This window comes from Fusarium solani (assembly GCF_023522795.1).
Source record: "Fusarium solani strain SB1 chromosome Unknown bctg00000001, whole genome shotgun sequence".
Taxonomy (NCBI): Eukaryota; Fungi; Ascomycota; class Sordariomycetes; order Hypocreales; family Nectriaceae; genus Fusarium; species Fusarium solani.
The window spans coordinates 3,936,871-3,958,686 of NW_027072156.1; the positions used below are offsets into that span (position 1 = coordinate 3,936,871).

The 21,816-nt window shown below is 54.6% G+C and overlaps 6 protein-coding genes across 6 annotated transcripts; 4 read left to right on the forward strand and 2 right to left on the reverse strand.

The window, feature by feature from the left end:
- Positions 1–3,648: 3,648 nt before the first annotated feature.
- On the forward strand, positions 3,649–4,862 carry MRS44_003328 (uncharacterized protein; the record flags this gene model as incomplete). The annotated part of the gene is made up of 2 exons (XM_065623175.1): positions 3,649–3,681; positions 3,777–4,862. 2 exons carry the CDS (start codon positions 3,649–3,651, stop codon positions 4,860–4,862), a joined length of 1,119 nt encoding a protein of 372 aa, XP_065479247.1.
- A 4,485-nt stretch (positions 4,863–9,347) lies between these two features.
- Positions 9,348–11,832, forward strand: MRS44_003329 (uncharacterized protein; the record flags this gene model as incomplete). Its single annotated transcript, XM_065623176.1, has 5 exons — positions 9,348–9,557; positions 9,740–9,788; positions 9,839–10,074; positions 10,126–10,329; positions 10,381–11,832. 5 exons carry the CDS (start codon positions 9,348–9,350, stop codon positions 11,830–11,832), a joined length of 2,151 nt encoding a protein of 716 aa, XP_065479248.1.
- A 1,864-nt stretch (positions 11,833–13,696) lies between these two features.
- Positions 13,697–14,098, forward strand: MRS44_003330 (uncharacterized protein; the record flags this gene model as incomplete). Its single annotated transcript, XM_046283884.2, has 1 exon — positions 13,697–14,098. One exon carries the CDS (start codon positions 13,697–13,699, stop codon positions 14,096–14,098), a length of 402 nt encoding a protein of 133 aa, XP_046137444.2.
- A 254-nt stretch (positions 14,099–14,352) lies between these two features.
- On the forward strand, positions 14,353–14,656 carry MRS44_003331 (uncharacterized protein; the record flags this gene model as incomplete). The annotated part of the gene is made up of 2 exons (XM_046283885.2): positions 14,353–14,528; positions 14,605–14,656. 2 exons carry the CDS (start codon positions 14,353–14,355, stop codon positions 14,654–14,656), a joined length of 228 nt encoding a protein of 75 aa, XP_046137445.1.
- A 1,037-nt stretch (positions 14,657–15,693) lies between these two features.
- On the reverse strand, positions 15,694–16,281 carry MRS44_003332 (uncharacterized protein; the record flags this gene model as incomplete). The annotated part of the gene is made up of 1 exon (XM_046273543.2): positions 15,694–16,281. One exon carries the CDS (start codon positions 16,279–16,281, stop codon positions 15,694–15,696), a length of 588 nt encoding a protein of 195 aa, XP_046137446.2.
- Positions 16,282–16,949: 668 nt separating this feature from the next.
- MRS44_003333 (uncharacterized protein) lies at positions 16,950–17,831 on the reverse strand (the record flags this gene model as incomplete). Its single annotated transcript, XM_046273544.2, has 2 exons — positions 16,950–17,713; positions 17,756–17,831. The coding sequence occupies 2 exons, from the start codon at positions 17,829–17,831 to the stop codon at positions 16,950–16,952; spliced, it is 840 nt and encodes a 279-aa protein (XP_046137447.2).
- Between the last annotated feature and the right edge of the window lie 3,985 nt (positions 17,832–21,816).

Sequence of the window (21,816 nt, forward strand, 5' to 3'; positions counted from 1 at the left end):
CGGAGCGGGATAGACCGGGATCGCCCACGGCACGGCGGAGCCACGGAGTTTCGCAATCCCCCACACAATGATTGTAGCCTCGGGCTTCAAGTGCGCGGGGCAACGGGACTATTGAGCGAACCCGTGGCTCTCGTCTGTCGGATGCGCGTGGCCCCCATGGCACCTCGTGTGGCTGGGGATGACTGGCCATGGGGAAGTCTATCGCCCAAGAGAGGCCCACGGCGCAGCGTCGTCCAACGTGGGGTCGTGTCAATGGATGATGGGCCACGCAGGCGCTCAAGGATGAATTCCTTGATTCGACAGAGCGTCAAAGAGGGGAGGTTTCGCAGCCGGAGCAAGGCCGGATGCCTCCACCTCTGAGGAGCAGGAGCTGTTGGGTGACGATGCCGGCATCAGAAAACGGTTACGGTCACTAATAGTTACGGCATCGCGAACCCAATCAAAGGGATGCACACTGGGAACGTGACGGGTCGTACACTGGCGACGACTCTTGCTGAGGTGATCGAGACTGGAATCTGGCGCGTCTGGTATGACGGATTGCCCTTCGCGGCTGGGAAGAGTGGCATGCGAACGGTGGAAGTGCGCGATATTTGACCCGTGCGATGTGCCAGCAGGCCCATGATGGCATGGCCATTCAGACCTGAGCTCAGCCATCCATCACGATACGAACAAGGCGCCTGGGCACCGGAGGCCAGAGAGGTTAGGGACAAGGCCTGAGCTGACACGTCTGAGCGGTGGGAACACTATTACGGATGGGATTTGTCAGTCATGGCCTGGTATCGAGCGCGAAGCCGGAGCGAGATACATCATAATCAAGAGTCAGCTTGCGCGGATACCTAGGTACTTGGGGTCAAGATGTGGTGAGAATGATGAGGGCGTCCTATCTTTGGAAACTGATTAGGGCTACTCGTTGACCAAGCCAACGTTTACACCAACATCGGCTCGTGCACAAAGGGGGGCGAATCTGGACAAGAAACGGATACACAAATGACCATGTCAGAGAGGAACCGTACGAATTACTATCCATAACACGGTGCCACGGGAACACAGATGGCGCATGATAACAGCACACCCCCATCACGATGGACACGGGATGCGCTGCTGGAACACGGGAGGCTTGGGGTTCGCCGGCATCTTGCCCTCTCCGCAGGCTTCTAGCCCTACACTTGTGTGAAAAAGGTTTCTACCAGTACGCAGGTACGTGCAAAAATGACACACACAAGAATTTCCAGAATTTCAGGCTTTGCGAGCTTATTGCCATGTCTCGCAACTCCTTTTCCAGACCCAAGGGCCGACTAACAAGAAGCCGGGCTAGGGCATGGCCTTGGAAATTGGCCCGGTTTTTAGCACGCCAGAACCGTCACTTCTTTTGATATCCCCAAGGAGAGGACCCCCCCTGGAGCCTTATCCTTGCGAATAAGTGCTGCTGGGTTACGGGCCCTTGTGGGTATCAAAAATCACAACGCACAGAAGAGAGGTGACAGAAAGGTATGTGCGTCAGGGGCTTTGCACCTCTCATATTGTGTCTCCTTTATTTTCCCCCTTGATCAGTCGAATGCAGTATTTTTGTGACCCGCTTCGCCGCTGCCGCTCTGCATGTCATGACGACGACCACGTTTTCGCGAGCATGATGGGTGTGAGTTTTCTCCATCAAGATCCCATGACGCCCATGACTTTTCGTTGGATTGTCTCTGGCAAGGCATCTTGAGAATTGGTGCCACCACTTGATGAATCAGTCAAATTAATCCTCCCCATCAGAATCCAAGCCCAGACCCTGGCGGCGATGGAGGGCAGGAATGCTGGCCACCGTCATCAGGTGGACGAATGTCGAATCGCTTCCAGCCGCTGTTGAAGCACTAACACCGGCTAGAGTCCAACAATCTTTCCCCAATCTCCCGGGCCCCGTGGTCTCGGGGGTGAGAGGCGTTGGTCTGAAAAAGAACATTGCCAATGTACCTCTTACACGCTAAGTGTGACACCGGTAGCAGAGTCACGGCTAGGACTAGCCCAGTGATCCCCAGACTTTGTTATGGATTGAAGGCTGAAAGACTTGGAACGAAAGAGCGCGCCCCATCTCACCGAGAGATCAGGGCCAGCCGTCGTCGACACGGGGTCCGCCTCCGGGCCCCTGAAGGAGCTTGAGAAGCACAATGACGATGCCGGTGCCGCATCGCAGAAGCGCCGGACACGGGCACTTGAGGCCCCCGTCTCCAGTCTCGGGCTCTTTGTCCAAGGCAGAGAGCACCTGCGGCCAGCGAAGCAGTTGGATGGAGCACCATTGCGCACATCATGGCACATATCACGGTGGTGAAATTCCAGCTCTCCCCTCCCCTCCGTGGGCCGAAAACCCCCGATGCCCGATACTAAGCAGGACCAGTAGATCCAGGGCCGGACCCGGACCCTGCCTGCGTCTGCCTGCTTGCTTTTCTTGGACGACGGTTTACTCTGTCCGGAAGTCGTGCCGACATTTGATGCCCTCGCCGTTAATGAGAGAGAACCGCGGGACTGGAGAAAGGGAGCCGTAGTAAAGAGCGCGAGCCTCACAGTGGACGCTGCGCTGTGCTACGCTGGACTACACTGGAGCTCACTGGGGCGTGAAACGGCAGTTTTATTTCGTTTGGCTGGCCCGGCTGGCTTCCCCGTTGCGCTTTGGCTCGTCTCCCTGGACTACCGGCTCCTTGGGAATTGGAACCCACGATGCGATGGATCAGAGACAATGAAAACAAATTTTACATGGGCATCACAAAACAAAGGGGAGAACCCCTCTTCGGAACGGGAAATGCAGGCGAGAGAATCATCTCGAACAAGACCAAAGAAATGCCTGACCTGGCTGATGACTCTTGCTCGGCTTGGTTGGGTTCCAGTCATTCAGTCCAAGGCTTCCTTTGATCCTGGGACCTGATTTCGGATTAGAGCACACCCAAGCATAGCATCAGGAACCCGGTGCGTGTCGCATTCCCCCCTTCAACCTTATCAGCGAGCATGCCTCTTGCTAGGACAACGCCCCTTTAGCATCTCCAAAACACGGGGGAGGATGAGGCCGCTTGACCTCTTTGGGCCGCGGCGCAGCTGTGGCTCTCGCTGGGAGAACGCATGTGATTCGCTGGCGCATGGTGGCGTGCCCATAGTGACGAAGTAGGCACCCCAATCGCAAATCCACACCTACCTCCTCCAACAGATTCGCCCCCCCGTGCCCCGGGACTGCGCCTATCGCTACCTGCACCCAGCACACGCACCGCCGTGCACACCTGGCAGCGCTCTACAGCAAGTGGGAATGAGTGAGAGCAGGTACTTCCAGGGCACTGGCAGTTCCATTTCGTGATGCTGCAAGTACGTACCCGACGACTCACACGGGTTCACCTGCCCTTGGCCGGCCATGTACTTGTATCCGACCTTCGCAGCTCCCAGGCACCCTCCCTTTTCCTTCTCTTCAAACAACAACAACACCAACTAAGGAACATCACGATTCGTATTAGAGTCACCTGTCACAGTCCAGATCATCGCGTCAGCTCTGCCACGCCTGCCATACTATCGCCTCGTCGTTCGCAACATTGTCTTGCCAGCGCTCTCCGTCTATCCGGCTTCTGAACTAGGTACGTACATATCAGCCCGTCCTCGGTGACTCAAACCACCACCGCGTCGCCCATCATGCCCACGACTCTTCCTCGCTCCCGCCGACTCGTGCGTCGCAAGGATCGCATCGCATTTCTGTCTTGTTGCCCGAGATCTCATGCGCTGACCGTCGACTCCCTCCCTCAGACTCTCTCGTTCGGAAGCGCATACACACAAGACCGAAATCCGGTAATCATGGCTACCATGGCAGCGGCTTCTCGCGATATCCCCCAGGCCTCCTCGAGCCGAGACAACTTAACTGCTGTAGCGGCTCGGAGTGTCCCTGCGACTGTGACACGATCTCAACCCCTCCCTACTCCCCCAACTCCATCTCTCCCTCCCTCCCGCCTCACGGGCTCAAGGCGCAACTCCAGAAGGCCAAGCTTGACCCTATCGACTCGGACCTGGACCTTCACGAGTCCTCGGACCACGGCCGGTCTGTATCGCCTGCCCTCGAGGCGTCAGGTGCCATCACCAGCTCCCTCCTTGCCCGATATCACCTGCCAGAGATCCTGCTCAACCACGGTCCCTTGGCGATCCGACACATTATGGGATACCTGACCACCTCGGTCCCCGGGTTCTCGGGGATCCCCCCAACAAAGGCGAGGCGACTGGTCGTGGGAGCGTTGGAAGGTCGGGGAGGCGAAGGAGGTGGACTGGCTGGAGAGGTGGAATTTGAAAAGGTGGGATGGGGACGATGGGATGCCCGCCAGCGAGGACAGCCGGCGCGACACCGACAGGGAACGCCCCCTTCGTCCTACGGAGCAGGCATCCCCATCTCCAAGAACGGCGGTAGAGGACAGGATCGGGCCCGACTTATGGCGTCTTCGAGCAACGGAGATTCGGTCAACTTCTCCCACGATGATGACCACGACATCTCCATGATGGAGCATGAAGCGGACAAGATGTCCATGGACGGATACGCGTCAGCTTCGTGCTCTGAGGCTCCGGAGGACGACGTCGTCATGAACGACGACCCTGAGGATGCGACCGACGACGAGGACTGGGCAGCGGTGGGGGCCGCTGCTCTCCGAGCCGAGTCCTACCCCAACCAGGCTGCGGCCCAGACGGACCGCGGCTTCGTTTCTTCTTCTGTATATACACCAGGTGGACTTCGCTCCTTCTCCGCCAGCTCCGGCATGGCGCGCCCACCTCAACCAGCACATATCGACTTTTCGGCGTTGGCGGGTACCTCTGACGCACAGGAGCGGGAGGCCGTCGAGGCCCTTCTGCGACTCGGTTCTGTATAATACCTCTCTGCATGCGTGGCGTTTGGGGGCTTCCGGAATTTGGCTGAGGGCATTCATTCGGTTTGGGTTGGCTGGGCCCAAAAGGGAAGGCCGTGTCGGCCCAACATGATCGAGGCGGCGACCTCTGGATCACAGCTCACTATCACGATGACACGGTTCTTCGAACAGATTTCTGGGTTATGGGCTTTTATTTTCTCATCGGTTTCGATTCTCGGCGTCTTGGTACTCGGCGGCATCCTGTCCTATGGGAGGCGGATGATTTTTCGTCGGCTTTGGGGAAAAAGTCAGCAAACGGCATGGGTCATTCAAGGTTTCAACGCTTGGGTTAGCCCCAGGCACAAACCTTGAACGCGGGTCTTATTATTTTTTATTGAGGGGATACAAGTGATCCAAGACAGATATGTCTTGGCTCGCTTGTTCTTCCTGTCGCTCCAAGGGAGCAGTTCGATTCTTGGTGGTCCCAAGGGACTACTAATGCTAGGAGTTGGACTCCTGAGCGACACGACAACTCCCTCGATGGGAAGGGCTGGTCTCTGAGGTTGCGTCGTCTCCTTGGGGCATTCTTTTTTACACATACCCTGTTACCCGAGCCTGGCTTTGAGCATCCACAAGCAGATCCTACCACTTCAACATGGCATTGTGGAGGACTATGACGACAGATATTTTCATGCCTTGGTGGGCAGTTGCAGCCAGTTTTTGCAACCTTCTCGACTATTTGTTTAATTACCTTTGAAGGGGATTTGGGGCGGGCGAGCCAGCATCATTAGATAGAGGAGGAAGAAGGTGGAAAGGGGAACACATTGGATGAACTTGGTACAAGACATGGATATGATATCATGGCTGGAATCAAAAGGAGCTGGACGCCATCATGAGCGTGCCCCTCAAGTCTCGAGTGCCAAGAGCACATGCAGAGACAGACAAAAAGGAGTAAAAGCAGCAAATTGGTGAAGGATGGATTAGGTAGCTTCCTGGTCGTTAGCATTCGAAGCCCCGCCAGCTTTGCAAATGGAAGTCTTGATCTTTCTTTCCCGCAAACCAGAGTCGATGATGATGAACTGTAATAGCGATTGCGTGATCTGACCTTGGATAGATGTTGAAGCAAGCAAGCTAGTCGGGGCAGCCGAAGGACGTTGCGACGTCACCTCAGGTTGGGGATATCATGTTGGGGGACGAAGGTTGTTGTGGCGATTGCATGACTAGACCGTGAACTGGTGGTCTTGAAGGGATCACATGCTAGAACTTTGTTGATTAGCTTCATTAACATAAAGTAGATGAACGAACAAGGATAAAAGAATTGAAGATGTTGAGAGATGGAGAACGAGTGGTGATGCGGTGGAAGTCAGTCGATGTGTAGTGCCGATCGGCCATCACGTGATGGATGGAACCATGACTTCAGATCTCGCACCGGCACTTGACGACATTCATCCAACAAGCATCGGCATCTCGTATTAAGAGAAGATTTTGTTTGCTACTCCTGGTCCCACCAACCTTCCATCATCTCTCCATGATAGCGCTAGATCATATGAGGATTTGGAACCCGATCCTCGTGCGAGTGCACCCTGCTCGATTGGGCAACGACGCAAGGAGTGAGATGATGCCTATGAGAGTAAAAAGAAGAAGAAAACAACATGGATCCCCCTTTCTTTGGTCTGACAGGTGAGGTATGGGGGATATCTGTTCATGGATACACACAACATCACCCGAGAACAGGATGATAAGCAAGTCTCGCTAAACCCCCGCAGATTGCCTGACCCGCGGGGCGCCATGGCCGTCGGCGATGCTTCGATGGGGAATATCGGTGCTTCTGCCTTGGGAGGGCAATCGTCCAAGAGACTGGGCATGCGAGATGACATGATCTCAGTGCCGGGCAGAGTCTTCTGCTTGGCCCCAAGAGGATGCCCAGACCTGGGCTGAAATCATTACGACTCGGCCGTCTCCCGATGGGACGGCAGATATCGGCCAAGAAGGAGAAAGGAAGGTACTGTAAGGTCACCGGAGGGGGGAAACCAGGGAAGGGCATCCGCCTCCGCCGCACGCCGACAGACATGAACTGACCGAGGGCTGGGCGATGAGTGCCCAAGGTCTTGGCCACAAAGCTTGAGCAGTCAAGCTTATTGTTTGTACGGTGGATAAAGTGCCCCCATGGTCCTCCCTCTTACCTTGCACTGCCGCGTTGTCGTCATCGCACCCAAGACTCTTGGCGGGAGAAAGGAAAGGGGTGGACTTGCGGAGAGGAGTTCTGGGCGTTTTCTTGGAAGCTTCTTGGCTCTCGACGGACATTGGACGAGGGGGGAAGTCGGTATCCTGGTTGCGGACCGTGTTGCCTATGGATGGATGGGAGAAGGTCTTGGGTGCTGACAATGGCCGTGAGGGTCTAGTGAAGAGATTACAAGCTCCTTGGCGTTGAGGGCACTGTGGCGGCAGTCTGTTTCTTTGCTGAGCCATGGTCAAGCCTCGTGGCAAAATACCCCCCGACACATCCCAGTCGCTGCGGCCAAGACAAAGGATGAGGCACTAATAGACTTGGGAGAATTCTACGGAGTTATACAGTGTCTCGGAGGAAAGGGGCTGAATGATAGAGGATTTAATGAAAGAATGAGGGCTTGTTGAAGGCTCCAGGATTGTAATGTTTGTTCTAGTTTTATACAAAAGTGCCATATATGTCAACGAATACTCAGTATCAATTCTTAACCGAAGTTGTCTTTGAGTTTTCTTTGGACCGCGTGGCAGTCCCCGGCACCCCGGGTCCCCGGCGGTACTCTCGGGCGCCCGACCGAGTCCCTGCTCGGCGCCGGGGGAGAGCGGATGCCGTGTGTAGGGATAAATAACGTGGCATTTCTCCAACGGGCAGGTTCTTATTAGAGCGTGGGATAAAGATGTCTCGTGTGATGAGTTCAGAGATGATAAACCAGTATTCCATATCTGCGAGATACATCACGTCTTGAACCTCGGTGGTCGGCTCACAATACGGTTTGAAAACGGCATTGCGCATCACGAGTTTACCGAAACTGTTATCGAGCATGGCGTTTCCCAAGATTGGACTACAACAAAGTCCGCATATTTATGGGGCATCTCGGATGTTGCAGGGAGAATACTCCGTAATATCTTGCAAAAGCGTGCGGTTTAATATGGAGTAGGAGCAATTTACATCGTCCGTGAAAAGCGGAGGGATGGGGAAGATAATGAGGGGAGGGGGGCCTGCAGGTCAGATGCAGGTCGCGATACGTAACAAGATGTCAGGATTTTTTCAGGAAAGTTTTCGCGTAGATGTGAGATTGCTTGCATTGTTATTTGCGCCTTTTCGAGGTGCCTCTTGTTTGCGGCTTGTAAATAAGTCCTGCTGACCCTAGACCAGAGAAGAAACAAGGAGACAACAGGATCGAGAGGGGGGACAGAAAAAAACGTGGGCTTGGGGCCGCTTGGCTGAACCCCGACGATCGGCTACGTTCCTGGAACTCCCCTCGTGAGCTTGGCGACGAAGGAGAACGAGGTCTTGGCCCAGGCGACGCCAAGCATCTTGGCTCTCTCTTGGCAGGCTGGGGCCAAGCGCTTGGGGCTGGCATGAGAAAGAGGGAGGCCTCGGCGTCTGGCGGAAAGCTTGACTGCAGATAGCAGAAGGCATGCCTTGGCTTGCTTGGCTGCTGTTGCGAGTCGTGTGGCCGCCCCCCCGGGCTTGGCCCCAGAGTCAAGTCATCTGTGTGTCAGATATTGTGATTGCTTTGGGTGAGTGAGCTCATTGCCGTGTCCCCGTGCGAGTTTGATGGCTGGGGGGAGGGGGGCTTCTGTTTCCTCTTTGAGCATGTCGTCTTTTTTTGCAAAGCTTGATTAATCACATTTTGTTAACCTGATGCTTTCCATCATCTGCCACAACTTAAAGAAGGGAGGGGGATTGGAGGGGAGAGAGAGAGGCATTAGCCGTTGCAGACGGGGGGGTGGAAGGGTTTGGCTGGGCGCTGGGCACCAAGAACCAACAGCTGCAAATCCCGCCCAAGGGGACACATTTTTCGCATCAGAGTTGACAAGGCTCTGGCCGCGTCCTCCCTGAGATGAAGGCGGTTGGATGCGGCGACGTGCCGCCCAGGAGCAGAAGCAGGAGCACGCTACTGGTGACGATCTCTCCTATTCGCCTTGAGTTGAGCACTGGGCTGCTGCTACCGGACTTGCCAGTTCCCCGGTAGATCCGGACGCATGCACTAGCCGGGCGGTTCATAATTACCCTCTATTCATTGCCAGTATTGCACAAGACAAGCCTCGCGTCGTTGTGCTACTCCTACTGCTATCTCAGTCTCTTCCTCTTCTGGCCCTGTCGGGTATATCCCCCGAACGCCCTTCCATGCTGCCACACACACAAACACACTCACACACGCACACCCCTCGGAAATCCCAATCGCTCAGGTGACGTTGGCGACCGAATAAAACGCTTGACGCAGTGGTGGCCAGCCTGTGTGAGGCCCCGAGGTGAGCGAGACCAATAGCAGCGTCGCGATGAGGGGCAGTGCCCAGACTGCCAAGCCTTGGCGGTCTTGGCATCGTTCCCTCCACCTGCGCACTCGGCGTAGCGCACAGTTCCAGTACTTCCAACTCTACCAGAATGCTGCTGTGAGACAAGTACCTCCCGCCTTCGGATACCTGACAATTCTCGCCAAGACCGCCAAGACTTTCCGCTCGCTCTTACCCTCATGCCCAGACTTTTGCGTAAATGTAAAGGGAGCACATCCCCCCCCGGAACTCGATATGAAGGCAACTTCTCTTCTGATCATCTATCAATCTCTCCTCGATCCTCCGCAAAGACATATTTGGTCGCGTCTGAAAGGCGATCCTTTTGAGCGTATACTCGTCCTGTCTTGATGCACATTGGGAACCTTGAGTCCCCTCAGCCCCAAAACAACCTTAGCCTCACTCGCTTTTCGCCGTTTGGCTTGAGCGGTGCGTCATCGGCTTAACAAATACTCCGTGCACAGCACCACCACACACAGACAGTATGTCTCCTCCGGTGCCTGAGCAGCAGCCACAGCAGCCCGGCCAGCAGCAGTCTTCGGCTGTGTCGTCGTCTGGTAGCGCCAGCAACGACTCCAAGTCTGCCACTCCTGCGCCCAGCGCTGCCTCAAACACCTCTCAGAGCAGTGCTACGCCCTCGACAACCTCTGATGATAACCTCATCTGCCGGTGGAATGCCTGTAACCAAAAGTTTACCACTCCAGAGTCGCTCTATGTAAGTCTGAGAGATTCCAATGACCCTGCGCAGATTGCTGACTTGACGTAGGAGCACATCTGTGAGCGTCACGTTGGTCGCAAGAGCACCAACAACCTCAACCTGACTTGTCAGTGGAACTCTTGCAGGACCACCACGGTCAAGAGAGACCACATCACTTCGCACATCCGGGTCCATGTGCCCCTGAAGCCTCACAAGTGTGACATGTGCGGCAAGTCTTTCAAGCGACCCCAGGATCTCAAGAAGCATGTCAAGGTAAGCATCATCCCCTGTCCAGTGCCAACATCTCGACTTACACGACTCTAGACTCATGCCGATGACTCTGTCCTTGTCCGGCCATCTCAGGATCCTCAAGGTGGACTCAACTACAGGCCACAGCCTCCCAAGGGTATGTCACAGCTCGATTCTCCCCCACGGCCGTGGCCATCCCGTTTTCCTTACCTCGAGGCTAATTCGCCTCCAGGCCCCTCTAGCTATTATGACCACAATGGCCAGATGCGAACTAACGCCGCCGCCTTTACCCATCAGGCAGGGCATCCTAGCGGCTACTATGCTCCCCAACCCTCTACCAACTATGGCCTTTACTTCAACCAGCCGCCCCTGAACAACGCCCGCACCGAGCACCTTGGCTACAGCGCCGCCCCCGGCGGCTATGATCGAAAGCGCGCCTATGACATGGTCGACGACTTCTTTGGCAGCGCCAAGCGTCGCCAGATTGACCCCTCCTCTTATGCCCAGATTGGCCGCTCCTTGATGCCTCTTCACGGAAACCTGTCCATCCCCAATGGCCCCATGGCCGCCACAGAGCAGTACATGCCCCAGCCAGCTCCTCCGTCCGCCGTGCACGCTGGCCCTGCTCCCAGCAACCCCCTGGCTCAGCAGTACTATCTCCCCATGCCCAACGCGCGCACGCAGAAGGATCTCATCCATATCGACAACATCCTTGGCCAGATGCAAGACACCATCTACGAGAATGCCAGCCACGCTACTGCCGGCGTTCATGTCCATGGCGAGGGCTTTAACGGTTACCGCAACACTCCTTCGCCTCCTACATCTCACCGATCACCAGGAGGCATTCCCGTGACAGCCGATGCCTACCAGTCCGTGTCTGCAGCTACCATGGCTTCTCCCCTGACAGCCATCTCCTCCACCGGCACTCCCGCCGTCACCCCTCCCTCCAGCTCCATGTCTTACACTTCCGGCCACTCTCCTAGCCCATCCTCCTCGGGCATGTCTCCTCAGTCTCGCCACGGCTCAACAGCCTCAGTCATGTATCCCACTCTGCCTACAAGCCTTCCCGCAGTTAGCCAGGGCTTCGGCCACTCTGCTACCACAACTCTGGGACCCAGCTTTGAGAGCAACGAGCGCCGTCGCTACTCCGGTGGTATGCTTCAGCGGGCACGAGGACCTCTGCCTCTGCCTCACGAGGATACCAGCGGTGCCTCGACTCCTAAGGCGAGCGAGTCTGCCCTGTCGGTTGGCTCTCCATCCTCTGAGTCTGATGTTAGCGACGCGACCCGCGAGCGTGAGGAGCAGTATGACCGATGGCTCGAGAACATGCGAGTCATTGAGACCCTGCGCGAGTATGTCCGAGGACGTCTTGAGCGCAAGGAGTATGTTGAGGATGATGATCGACGACCAAGCATTGCGGATGTCATGGATGTTGACCCCAAGAGCCCCAGGGGCCCCATCCGAGAACTGGGTACTCCTCGTGAGGGTTCCTCACTGTACCCCATCCTCCGCATGCCTGGTGCCTAGTCTGCTCTCTGATGCGGCTGCTGGTCTTGCTGTATTTGTACTATTTTCCTTGATATTTGGGGACTGCTTGATACGGGTCTTTTTCAATGCAACGTGTCACGACTACATAGGTGGTCTGTCTTGATGTTGTTGTCAGGTTTTGTAGCATTTGTTGCGGTGTGCTGGAACACTCTTGGTTGAAAACCTGGCTTGGCCAGGAGGCTTTACATTAGTTTACGGGTTGGTTATGAGTTCGGTATAGGGACCTGGGGATGCAAGAGGCTACGCTATGGATGATGATTCCAAGATGCAAAAACACAGTCAGATTCTCGATTTGGTTATACTCTTTCTCTTCTCGGCGGCCGCCACCGTGCCGCTTCTGGACGGCAATGAATGTATCGGATGTCTTGTCTTGGTGGGTGGTGGAGGCTACGACGGTTATGAACATTGATTGGAAAAGACGGGCCGGATATAGGCGAGTAGGAAAACTAGGGACATGAATTTCAATCTCGTTGCCACTGAGGCAGAATACCAAGCATTGTGTGTCTTGAGCATGGCTGAGGTCGAAGGTGATGATTGATGGATCGTGATGGTTGAGCGTAATACGAGGTGCTCGATACGAAGTGATCTGTAGATCAGTTGAAAGGATGACCCGAATCTGTTGGATGAAGCAAGACATGGGACAAAAGTGCCTGCATAGGTAGATTCAGATATGGCTGATGCAGGCTTATTCTGGCCAAGGGAGCTGAGAGATCTTGTCAGCGCCGAGTCTACAAGGTGTCAGATCCCGTGATGCCAGCCGGGGACGAATCAAGAAGGAAATAAACATTCCAACGGGCAAGCCATGCATGCAAGAGGATAAGATCACAGGCTGGTTCATCTGAACTGCCACAATGCCGAGAGTTGGGATGGGGATGCAATGTCGATCATGGGGGAAAGATGCTCGATCTGGAGATTTTGACAGCTGCTGGAAAACGTCACGTTTAGGGGGTACATGTGTTACGATGGGGCAATGTTTCCAATAATAGGAGGCTTGCTTGTCGGTGTGTGTATCACTGAGGTCATGTTTGTTTCGTTTGTGATGCTCTGATGGAGAAGTTGTTTCTATGGAGGTTGCATCGCAGACCAACCGACCCACGTGGGGATATGGATATGTACGTTTAGCCTACACGGGCCGTCGGCAAGCCATTCTCATGAGAAGAGAAGGTTGTATGTCGGCAGTTACTGGAAATGAATGCTACAAACAATGGCAGAGAAGAGAAGAGCAAGACAAGGGAAAAGACGGCAAATCGTATCAAGGACCAATCGGGCACAAGTCTGAAACAAAAGAAGGGAAATGAAGCGATCCCCCCTAGTGATCGACAAAACGACCGGTGCGGAGGATAACTATGACCCGCGGGTTTTTGCATGAAGCGGACCACGCGGGAAGAATAGCGTTTACGTCGATCAGAAGAAGAAAAGAGGCTTGCTTCAAGTAAGATTACGCAAAGGATAAGGGCTGTGTATTGTACTTTATTGAGGACGAGGGTTCGCGTTTTGGTGGAGTTGCAACCGTCGGACGTAGATTGATCGACCCAAAACACAGTCTGGTTCGTGTTTCCCTTGTCAGTGACGTGACCTTGCAATGCAAGGCCTTGTTCAGTCCTTGTCAAATATATAAATGGCTGTTATGTTCTCTCTCCCCTGTTGTTCGAGGTTTGGTCACAGACTCAGGTTGTCAAGTGATTCAAGAAAGAGAATTAGGTCTTGTTCACTGTTGTTCAATAACACTTATACTCACCCACAACCCTCAGCCTCTCTTCTCCCACACTTACATCCTCATCTTTTACTCTTCTCTTCTTCTTTCCCAAGAAAAGGAAAGAAGAACAAATACACAGCCTTCATCATGCGCTTCTACTCCATCACCGCCCTCTTCATGGCCGCCGTCGCCATCGCAGCCCCCGCCAACGACGTCAAGGAGTGCTGCTGCTGCAACATCGGCGAGCCAGCCATAGTCTGCACCCAGCGCGCCCCAAAAGACTGCATCTGCCCTGCCGTCATGTGCCCCAAAGACGCCCCGACCCGGTGGCCCGACTCTCCGGCTCCCACCGCCACCGTCATCGAGAAGCGCGAAGAAGAGACACCAAAGCCGGAGCCCTGCTGCTGCTGCAACCCAGGCAGGGGAGCCATCGTCTGCACAATCCGCAAGCCGGAAGAGGACCAATCGTGCATGTGTCCCATGGTCCTCTGTCCTCCCGACGCTCCGACCGTGACCGAGGGTCCAGGCGCCAAAGAGACGGGGAACTAGATCCTTTTAATGACCAGGGGGAAGAGGATGCAACATGAACGCTTTTTTGGGAGAAATTTCACGCCTGTATATATTTGAAGGATCCATTCCATTTTTCTTTTACGTATCCCGTCGAATAAGGAACATCTTACGTGCATTGAAATGCGGTCGTCGTGTAACTAAAAGTAAAAAGCTATATAAGCCCTTGTCCCCCGCGAGTCTAACTTTGCTCACCTCACCCATCAACACCAACTAAACAAACACAATCACCAAACATGCACTTCTCGTACCTCCTCCTGGCCCTCGTCGGCACCGCCATGGCCGCTCCCCAGCTCGTCGCCCAGCAGTGCTGCTGCTGTAACCTCGCCACCAACAAGTACGAGTGCTTCAACCCTCCCAAGTCGCAGGGTTGCAACTGTCCCGCCGTCGTCTGCCCCGAGCCCGCGGAATCGTGATCATGGACAAGAGGTGAGAGGATCGGGTGGCATCTTTCGGGTATTATCCCGGTCTAACTAACCCGGAAACAGAAGGGCGTGGGAGCTGGGTGAGACAGTGTTGCAGGTTGTGGGAGGTTTCTGACATGGACGGCATCTGTCTGAGGGAGTTGTCAGCTGACAGTGTTGTGCTGTGCTTCCTTGCCTCATTGGTTTGCAACTGAGAAGACTGCATGCTGTATGGTCATAATCAGCACTCGGGTCATTAATAAATCAGCCTACCAGGCTTCAACCCAGTTCATGAAGTGTACAATGTTCGATGAGTGAGGTCCGACTTGGCGGTTGAATAGTCCATGTTTGGCCGCGCCACCCCTCCAACACACCAGCCAATCAACTCCCTCACCAACGAGACATGTCGATGGAAGAGGCAATCCTACAAATGCAATTGCCCAACAGAATGCCTCGAGAATGCCTCAGCCTCAATAAACAACAACTTCACTGAGAGGGAATCATAAACAAATAGTCATCAATCACATGCATCAACACAGTCAATGCCAAGATAAGAAATTATACACTATCAAATACAGATAGGGAAGCTACTCCAAAAGGGCCGATATGTCGTGTCCCAAGATTCAACCCCACGATAGATTGCTGCTGCTGCTGCTGCGCTGCATGTACATTGTTTTGCTGGGTCTCGTGTTACCCATCACTTGCCAGAGTGATCCAAGGCCTCGTCCTGTCTCACCGGGGCGCAGTCGCTGCCGCCCGCCCTCTTCTCCACCTTTTGTTTCTCTATCTGCTTTGCATATCCTTCTCTCCTGAGACCTTGGACCAGTTCAATGGCAGCTCGTGTCCGTGCGAGTTGCACATGTGGAAGGGGGATAGAGAGGCAAAAGTGTCGTAGGGGAAGGGCCGCCGCTGATGGGTAGCATTGCGAAGATTAGACCGCAGCGTAAACGGGTATATAGTAAACTGGTCATAAAAGTGCCGTCGACTCTCCGGTTGCCTGTGGCAGAACCGGGCCAAAGGGCGGGTTAGTTCGCTGAATTTTTTGCGGGAGATTATCCCAAAAAGAAGAATCGTATTCAAGACTTTGTCGTGACGTGTTGGTCGTCCAAGACGGCTTGAAGTTGCATCGCCGGCGACGGTGAAAAAGAGAAGCAGGGGAAATTCTTGCATCTCTTATTGGAACTGAGTACGGTCCTTCTCCTTGAGACCGCCGATCTGGTCCATGTCGATAGAGTAGAACTGTCCCTTGGCCTCCTTCTCGTAGGCGGGGAGCTGCTCGTCGTTCATGGGCTCAAGACCGACAGCCGAGTTGTCGCCAACCCGGACAACGAGAACACGACCGCTCTTTGGTCGGCCCTGGTCGTCCTGCTCATCAGGGAAGGTGATGTGGATCTCGGGAACATTATCGGGAGAGTAGGGAGGCGAGTTGGGGTTGGCAAGCATGGGGTGGCCGTTCTTGTTGATGACAAAGACGCTGGAGCGGCCATTGTGCGTCGTCTCGATGGTGAGGCCTCGGTGGTTGGCCATGCGCTTGGTGTTGCTGTCGTAGTACGAGGGGAGACCATCCTCCTCGTCGTGGATGGGCTGCATCTGCTTCTGGCGACGAGCGCGGCGGAACAGGAAGAGGATCGAGACCAGGATCAGGCCAAGGAAGACCAGGCCGAGAAGTCCGAGCATCATGTTGATCAGGGTATCGTCCGAGCCATCAGAGTCCGGGGGTGAGGAGGTGGTCCGGGCAAGGAGGTTGTGAAGGGAAGGCATCGTGAATAAAGTTGGGGTCGTAACGTTATGACGATGACAGTGATAATTGAGTTTCGTGATAGTCAATGAGGGCTCCGGTGTACAAAGTGAATGAGTGACGGGCCGTTAAAGTCTATAATTCACAATTGTCAGTAAGCCCAACCAAGGAGTGAGGAGATAGCCGAGAGAGCCATCGGCGAGTGCGAGCGAGAATTGCCATTCTTCCGGAGTGTGAAGCCCATCTGCAACGCATCATCCAATACAGTAGCCAACCCCCATTCCCCATGATGGTCGGAAGAGCCATCGAGGCTTGCCGGGCAATGCGAACCGGCCAAACCGAACGAGTTCCCTCCCACCAATTCAATGCATGCCATGACGTGTTGCAGAAAAGACTCCTCAAAACAGAACTTCCGACAAAATAGAGGTGGCAGGTGGAGGGTCAGATGGGACAGAGGAGACGTACACCAGGGAGAGGATATCGCCAATAGTCGGTTGGTGAATGCCTGGCTGGGAACCTCGGAAAGGGAGGTGGTTGGTGGTGTTGGCCTAGTTTGGTAAGGAAGGGAGGTTGGGGGTAAAAAAGACTGGACGGATATCAGCTGAAAGAGTGAAGCTGATGATCCAAAGGAGGGGGATTGCAAAAAAACAAAGATGTACAACAGGAGCAAAAACGATGCCGTTGACGGGAATCACGAAACAGCCCGCGAGGATTGGGTTGGAAGAGAAAGAAGAACAAGAGAAGGGCGGATTTCGGTTGGGGGAGTAGGCCATAGATGAAAAGAACAGGGGACTACCACGGAAATGAGGCCGGACCAGGGTGCAGGCAGTAGCAGGCGCTGGAGAGGCGTTGGACGGGCGCTAGGGCCACTGTTTCCTTGGTCCATCTCAGGGGCACCGCCGCTGTAATTGGCCGCTAAGCCAACTGGGCGTTGGCGTGCTGGCCCTGCTGGGGCCTGAGAGCGCTGCAAGCACTGAGCTCTGCTCGTGTGGTCCTTCCATGTCTTTTTTCGCTCCTGGTGGTGCGGGGCGCCACCGTCGAGCGGTGGGATGGCGAGCCAATGGCGTGTCGAGGAGCGACACCAAGGGTCCGCTTCCATCCACATGGATGGCACGTCGTTCTGAAGGTGGGTTTCCATCCATGGCCATGGACCATGGTCGACTGTGACTCGCGCAAGCACCTGAGGTTCTCGTTCTCTGTTGGTTCCAGCATCATCTCTCGAGGTCAGCCCTTGTCCTCTGTATCTGGCTCGTTCTAGCGCTGGAGGGGTCAGCTGGGATTCGCTGGCAGCTTCCCTGTAGGCGCGCGCTTCATTGGCTACAGCCGTTGGTCCATGGCTCCGCTTTCCCCTGCCAAGCCCTCCAAAGCCACGGTGCCTTGGTGCATTGCTGGTGGAGCTGCCCGTTTTGAGCGAGCAGCACCGAAGACGACCTCCATACGACCACCTCCACGTACCTGTGCCTATCGATAAGCAGCAGAGACTTGCTCATCACTCACTGGATTGGACTGAATTCTTCATGTCAAGGGTCGGCTGCTGAAAAGGGCCTAGAGCCCACACGAGCGTGGCGAGCATGAGAGCGAATTTCGGCTGGTCGACAAGACGCCAATGCAAGGTACGAGCGCTATCACACAATGACAGGGACGTTCGGTTCGGTTGCGTAAACAAAGGAAAGCCTCTTGGATGAAAGCGAAGCGCCGCACCTCGACGAATCCGCCTTTGTTCGCATACATTGCCTGGCATCGCCACTTCCTCTCCGCAGCAGGTGTCGTAAGAAATAAGCCGCTCAGCCTGGTACACGCGTTCGACAATCCTCTGCTGCTATTTCTAGCGTTGCGATGCGATGGACAGACGCAAAGGGAAGGTACGCACGGTTCCCAGCAACAAGCCTCATCCATGCGCGCAAGTAATCGAAAAAGGGACGCAATCGGTTGTTTCTATCAAGTCCTTTGTCTGTCGCTTGTCCGCCTTCGTCTTGTGTGGAACCAATGTCCTCGCATTATCCATGCCTATTTTCGCCGTCAGGAGACCCGGCAGCCCTCCTTTTCCCTCGATCCCTTTCATTGTTGACCGGCTAGCAGACTGGGTCTCTGGCACATCATCCACTGTGATCCGGCAGGCATGGATTCTCTCGCCTCTGCCCGGATTTCCTTTTGCCTGACCGCTGGCCGTAGAGAAAACTTCGGGTAGCCCTGAGAGGAGCATCGACATCACCCCACATGCTTCGCGATCAAAGCACGCCATCCGTTGTTCCTGCGTGCGTCTTCTCCGCAGGGCCAACTCATATGTCGGAACCACGGATGGAGCCTCTACCACCTTGACCACATCTCCAACTGTGCTCCAGTAAACCAAGTCAGTCTGTCAGCCTGGCGGTGTAGTGTTCACATAAGACGTTGACACTGGAGAATGAGCGATATCCCGATGACCGAGGTCCGTTGGCTTGAGAGAATTATACTTCTTGTTGCGAACTATCAAGTTTTTCTCTTGCCTTTTGTCTTTGGAATCGTTCTTCAAGGTCGCTTCTCTCTCGCTTCTCTTCCTACACTGTTCTCACTTTGTCCTTTTTATCTACCAACAGAAGGTCTATCATTCAAGTGAATGACAACTGCTGACATTCACCGTCAAACCAATTCTGCCGAATCAGCCATGCCAGTGCATTGCGAACCGTGGACGTTGAGGTCCCTCTATACACTACTCGGTGCTGCTGCTCGAAACTGTTGTCGGTTCCAAGGCGACACAAAGTCGAACCCGTTCCCGGAACCAAACATCTCCCCCACAAGAGGTGCACGAGACGCAACCTCCCGATGAACATGAACAGTTCATCACTCACCGATGCAGCAGATGAGTGGATGAGACAGCGAGCGGCAGTTGACCTTCGTCGGCCGAGGAGCCGTACGACCTGGCCAGACGATAACGACTCATTCGATCCGCCAGAAGTGCGAGGCCTTCGATCGAGCCATCGAGGATGTATCTGGTGAACGGCAAACCGGGTCTGAGTGGTTCAGGTTTCTTATGTGCAGCATGTCAACGTTCGATCGAAGGAATGCGAGACAAGACCATCCTCTCGGTGCGTCTCGCCCCAGGCGGTGAACGGCGAAGTGAAACATGTCCACACCACAACAGACACTGTTTGCCTTGCTTCTGGCCTGTCAATGGCATCGGGATCTCTGATGCGGCAACCGTTGGATCTTGGTGCATCGTGGTATCGGGCCTCTGTCGAGGAGGTCGTGGAAGCCAAAGCCCAAAGGCGACACGCTGTGTCACGAGATCAACTGGGCAGGATTATCATCAGCATTCAACCTCGGGTCGCCTACTGTCTTTTCTTGTTGCCAACGAAAGTCGGGCCACTCTTGGGATGAGTGAACGGCCAGAGTGCGCAGCCTCCAACATGACCAATGTGTCGTCAGGTTGACGGTAGAAAATCCCGGCAGCGTTCCAAAGGGATCTTTAAGAACACATTCTGCGAGGACATGCAAGTGCTCACTTGCTAGGCAACGCGTGGACTGGGTCGACTCAGCTCTCCCTTGCGTTCCCAGCCTTGGCTAGGGGGCAGATCAGTGTACCTTTTTCCCGAACACAAGTCAGTGTCTAATGGCGGTCTGTACAATGTGCTCAATCTGGAAGGGGCATCTCGGGATGGCAAACTGTATCAAGATTGTTTGTTTCGTGTCGGTTGCTATTTTGAGCTGATTGCCTTGGTGTAAGATACTCTGACGGTGATACTCTACAGCCGCAGTTCGAATCAGATCTCGCCCGTTCCCGCTATTGGACGAGATGCCACGACAAAGTGTGAAGAAAGTGTGTCGTGGCGATGCGCAATCAGCCGTCCCGCGTCCGTTCAAGGCGCTCGTGCTCAGGCCTCCTTTTCCAGGCCAGGTGGTCTCGGGCTTGTCCTTTGTTTTCCTGAGGGCGCCGAGACAGTCGGCGGAGACCCACAGTCTGCAATTCGCGAATGTGTCAACACTGCCATGGTGTAGGTTTCGAGGAGGCGGCGCATCCCGTCATGACCTAGTGTTGAGAAGCGGAGAAGAAGGGAATGGTAAAGGGAAGCAATTGTACTGCAAGGGAAGCGCAGGGAAAGGGCCGAGAAAAGAAGCCATCTGACCACATCTCAGCGAGCCAACTTGCTGGCAACCGAGTCTGAGGTAGCGCCGTGCTGTCAAGGCACCGCACACCTATGTCAGCAAGTACGAAGCCACCAAGGGAACATGGACGGTGAATCAGAAGTCATGGATGTGTTGACTGGATTTGAAGTGGCGCTCACAATTCCATTCTCCAAGGAACGAAATGGAGGTCTCGGCCTAAGACATTGAATCGAATGTGAGTTGGGGATTGATTACCCGGTACCAGCATCTGGAACACCTGGAGATTCCATGATGTAGGGTAGGAAGGCTTTGATGCGGCAAAGGGCCACGGTGGATATGTGCATTTTGGGCTTGTCATGGTTTAAACAGACTGGATAAAGGTGGCCTTTTGAATTGCTTCCAGGTCCAAGTCGTCTCCTCATGATTTGCGGCATGATGCAAACAAAAAAGCCAAAGTCACCTCAGCGACTCCCTGATCAGGATACGGTTAAGCAGACGCAAAAGGGCTAAGCCGAACAGGGTTTAGTTAAGAAAGTTAGTCTACACGATCTGGGTCTAGCCAGGAGGGGCCGCCCGTCTTGGCTTGCGGCCCTGAATTGGGGCTTGAGCGATGGAAGTTTCCCAGGTCCAACACCGTTAACAGCCAGCCAGGACACGGATACTCTGTGCGCCATTGTCACGGTGCATGTGTGTCTTGTACCAAGAGGTCAAGAAATGGTAGAGGTGATATAATATATCAATGACACCGAGAAATACAGCAATCAGCTGATGAAAAGGGCCTTTTCCTGCATGGGCTGCGGGATAAGCCCCAGGCATCCGCATCAACTTTGTCAAGACCAGTCTGTTGAGAGACGGCAATGAGGAAGTTCAGTACAAGTGTCCTACCCGATATGAAGCATCTCGTCTTCAAAATCACGCACATGAGCATCGCGGTTCGTACAACGCTCGGGAGATCCGAGGCCCCTCATTGTGCCAAGTAGCGAGGCAGCACGAAGACAGGCAAGCAGCCAGCCAGAGCGGTTCATGTGCTGTTGCAGCCCGACTTCCGGAGGAGGAGAGTCGAGACAAGCTTGACACAGCGGCAGATTGGTCGGCAGAGCAATTGGTAGATACCCGGGCAGTCTACACCGTGCCCCGTCTGGGTGCTGTGTCGACGAGGCACAATATACACCGACCAGACGCGGATGGCGTGCAGGTCTATTGTTGGGGAGACATGCCATCCTGCGCCATCTGGGTCAGAGAGGGGTTTAAGCTTTTAGCACGCACGAGGATAAAGGCGTCCCTTGTCTGCCTGTTCCCCCCCGTTCGAACCGTTTGCGTCTAGGAAGCGCGTTGTGTGCCGCATAGATCGTAGCTTCACCGGTTTATCACAGCACCATCTACGGATTATCGTCTGGACGAATGGGAAATACTGGGGCAATTCATCTGCCTCCCTGATCGTCCCCAGCTCAATATCGACACTAAGGCAGGATTTC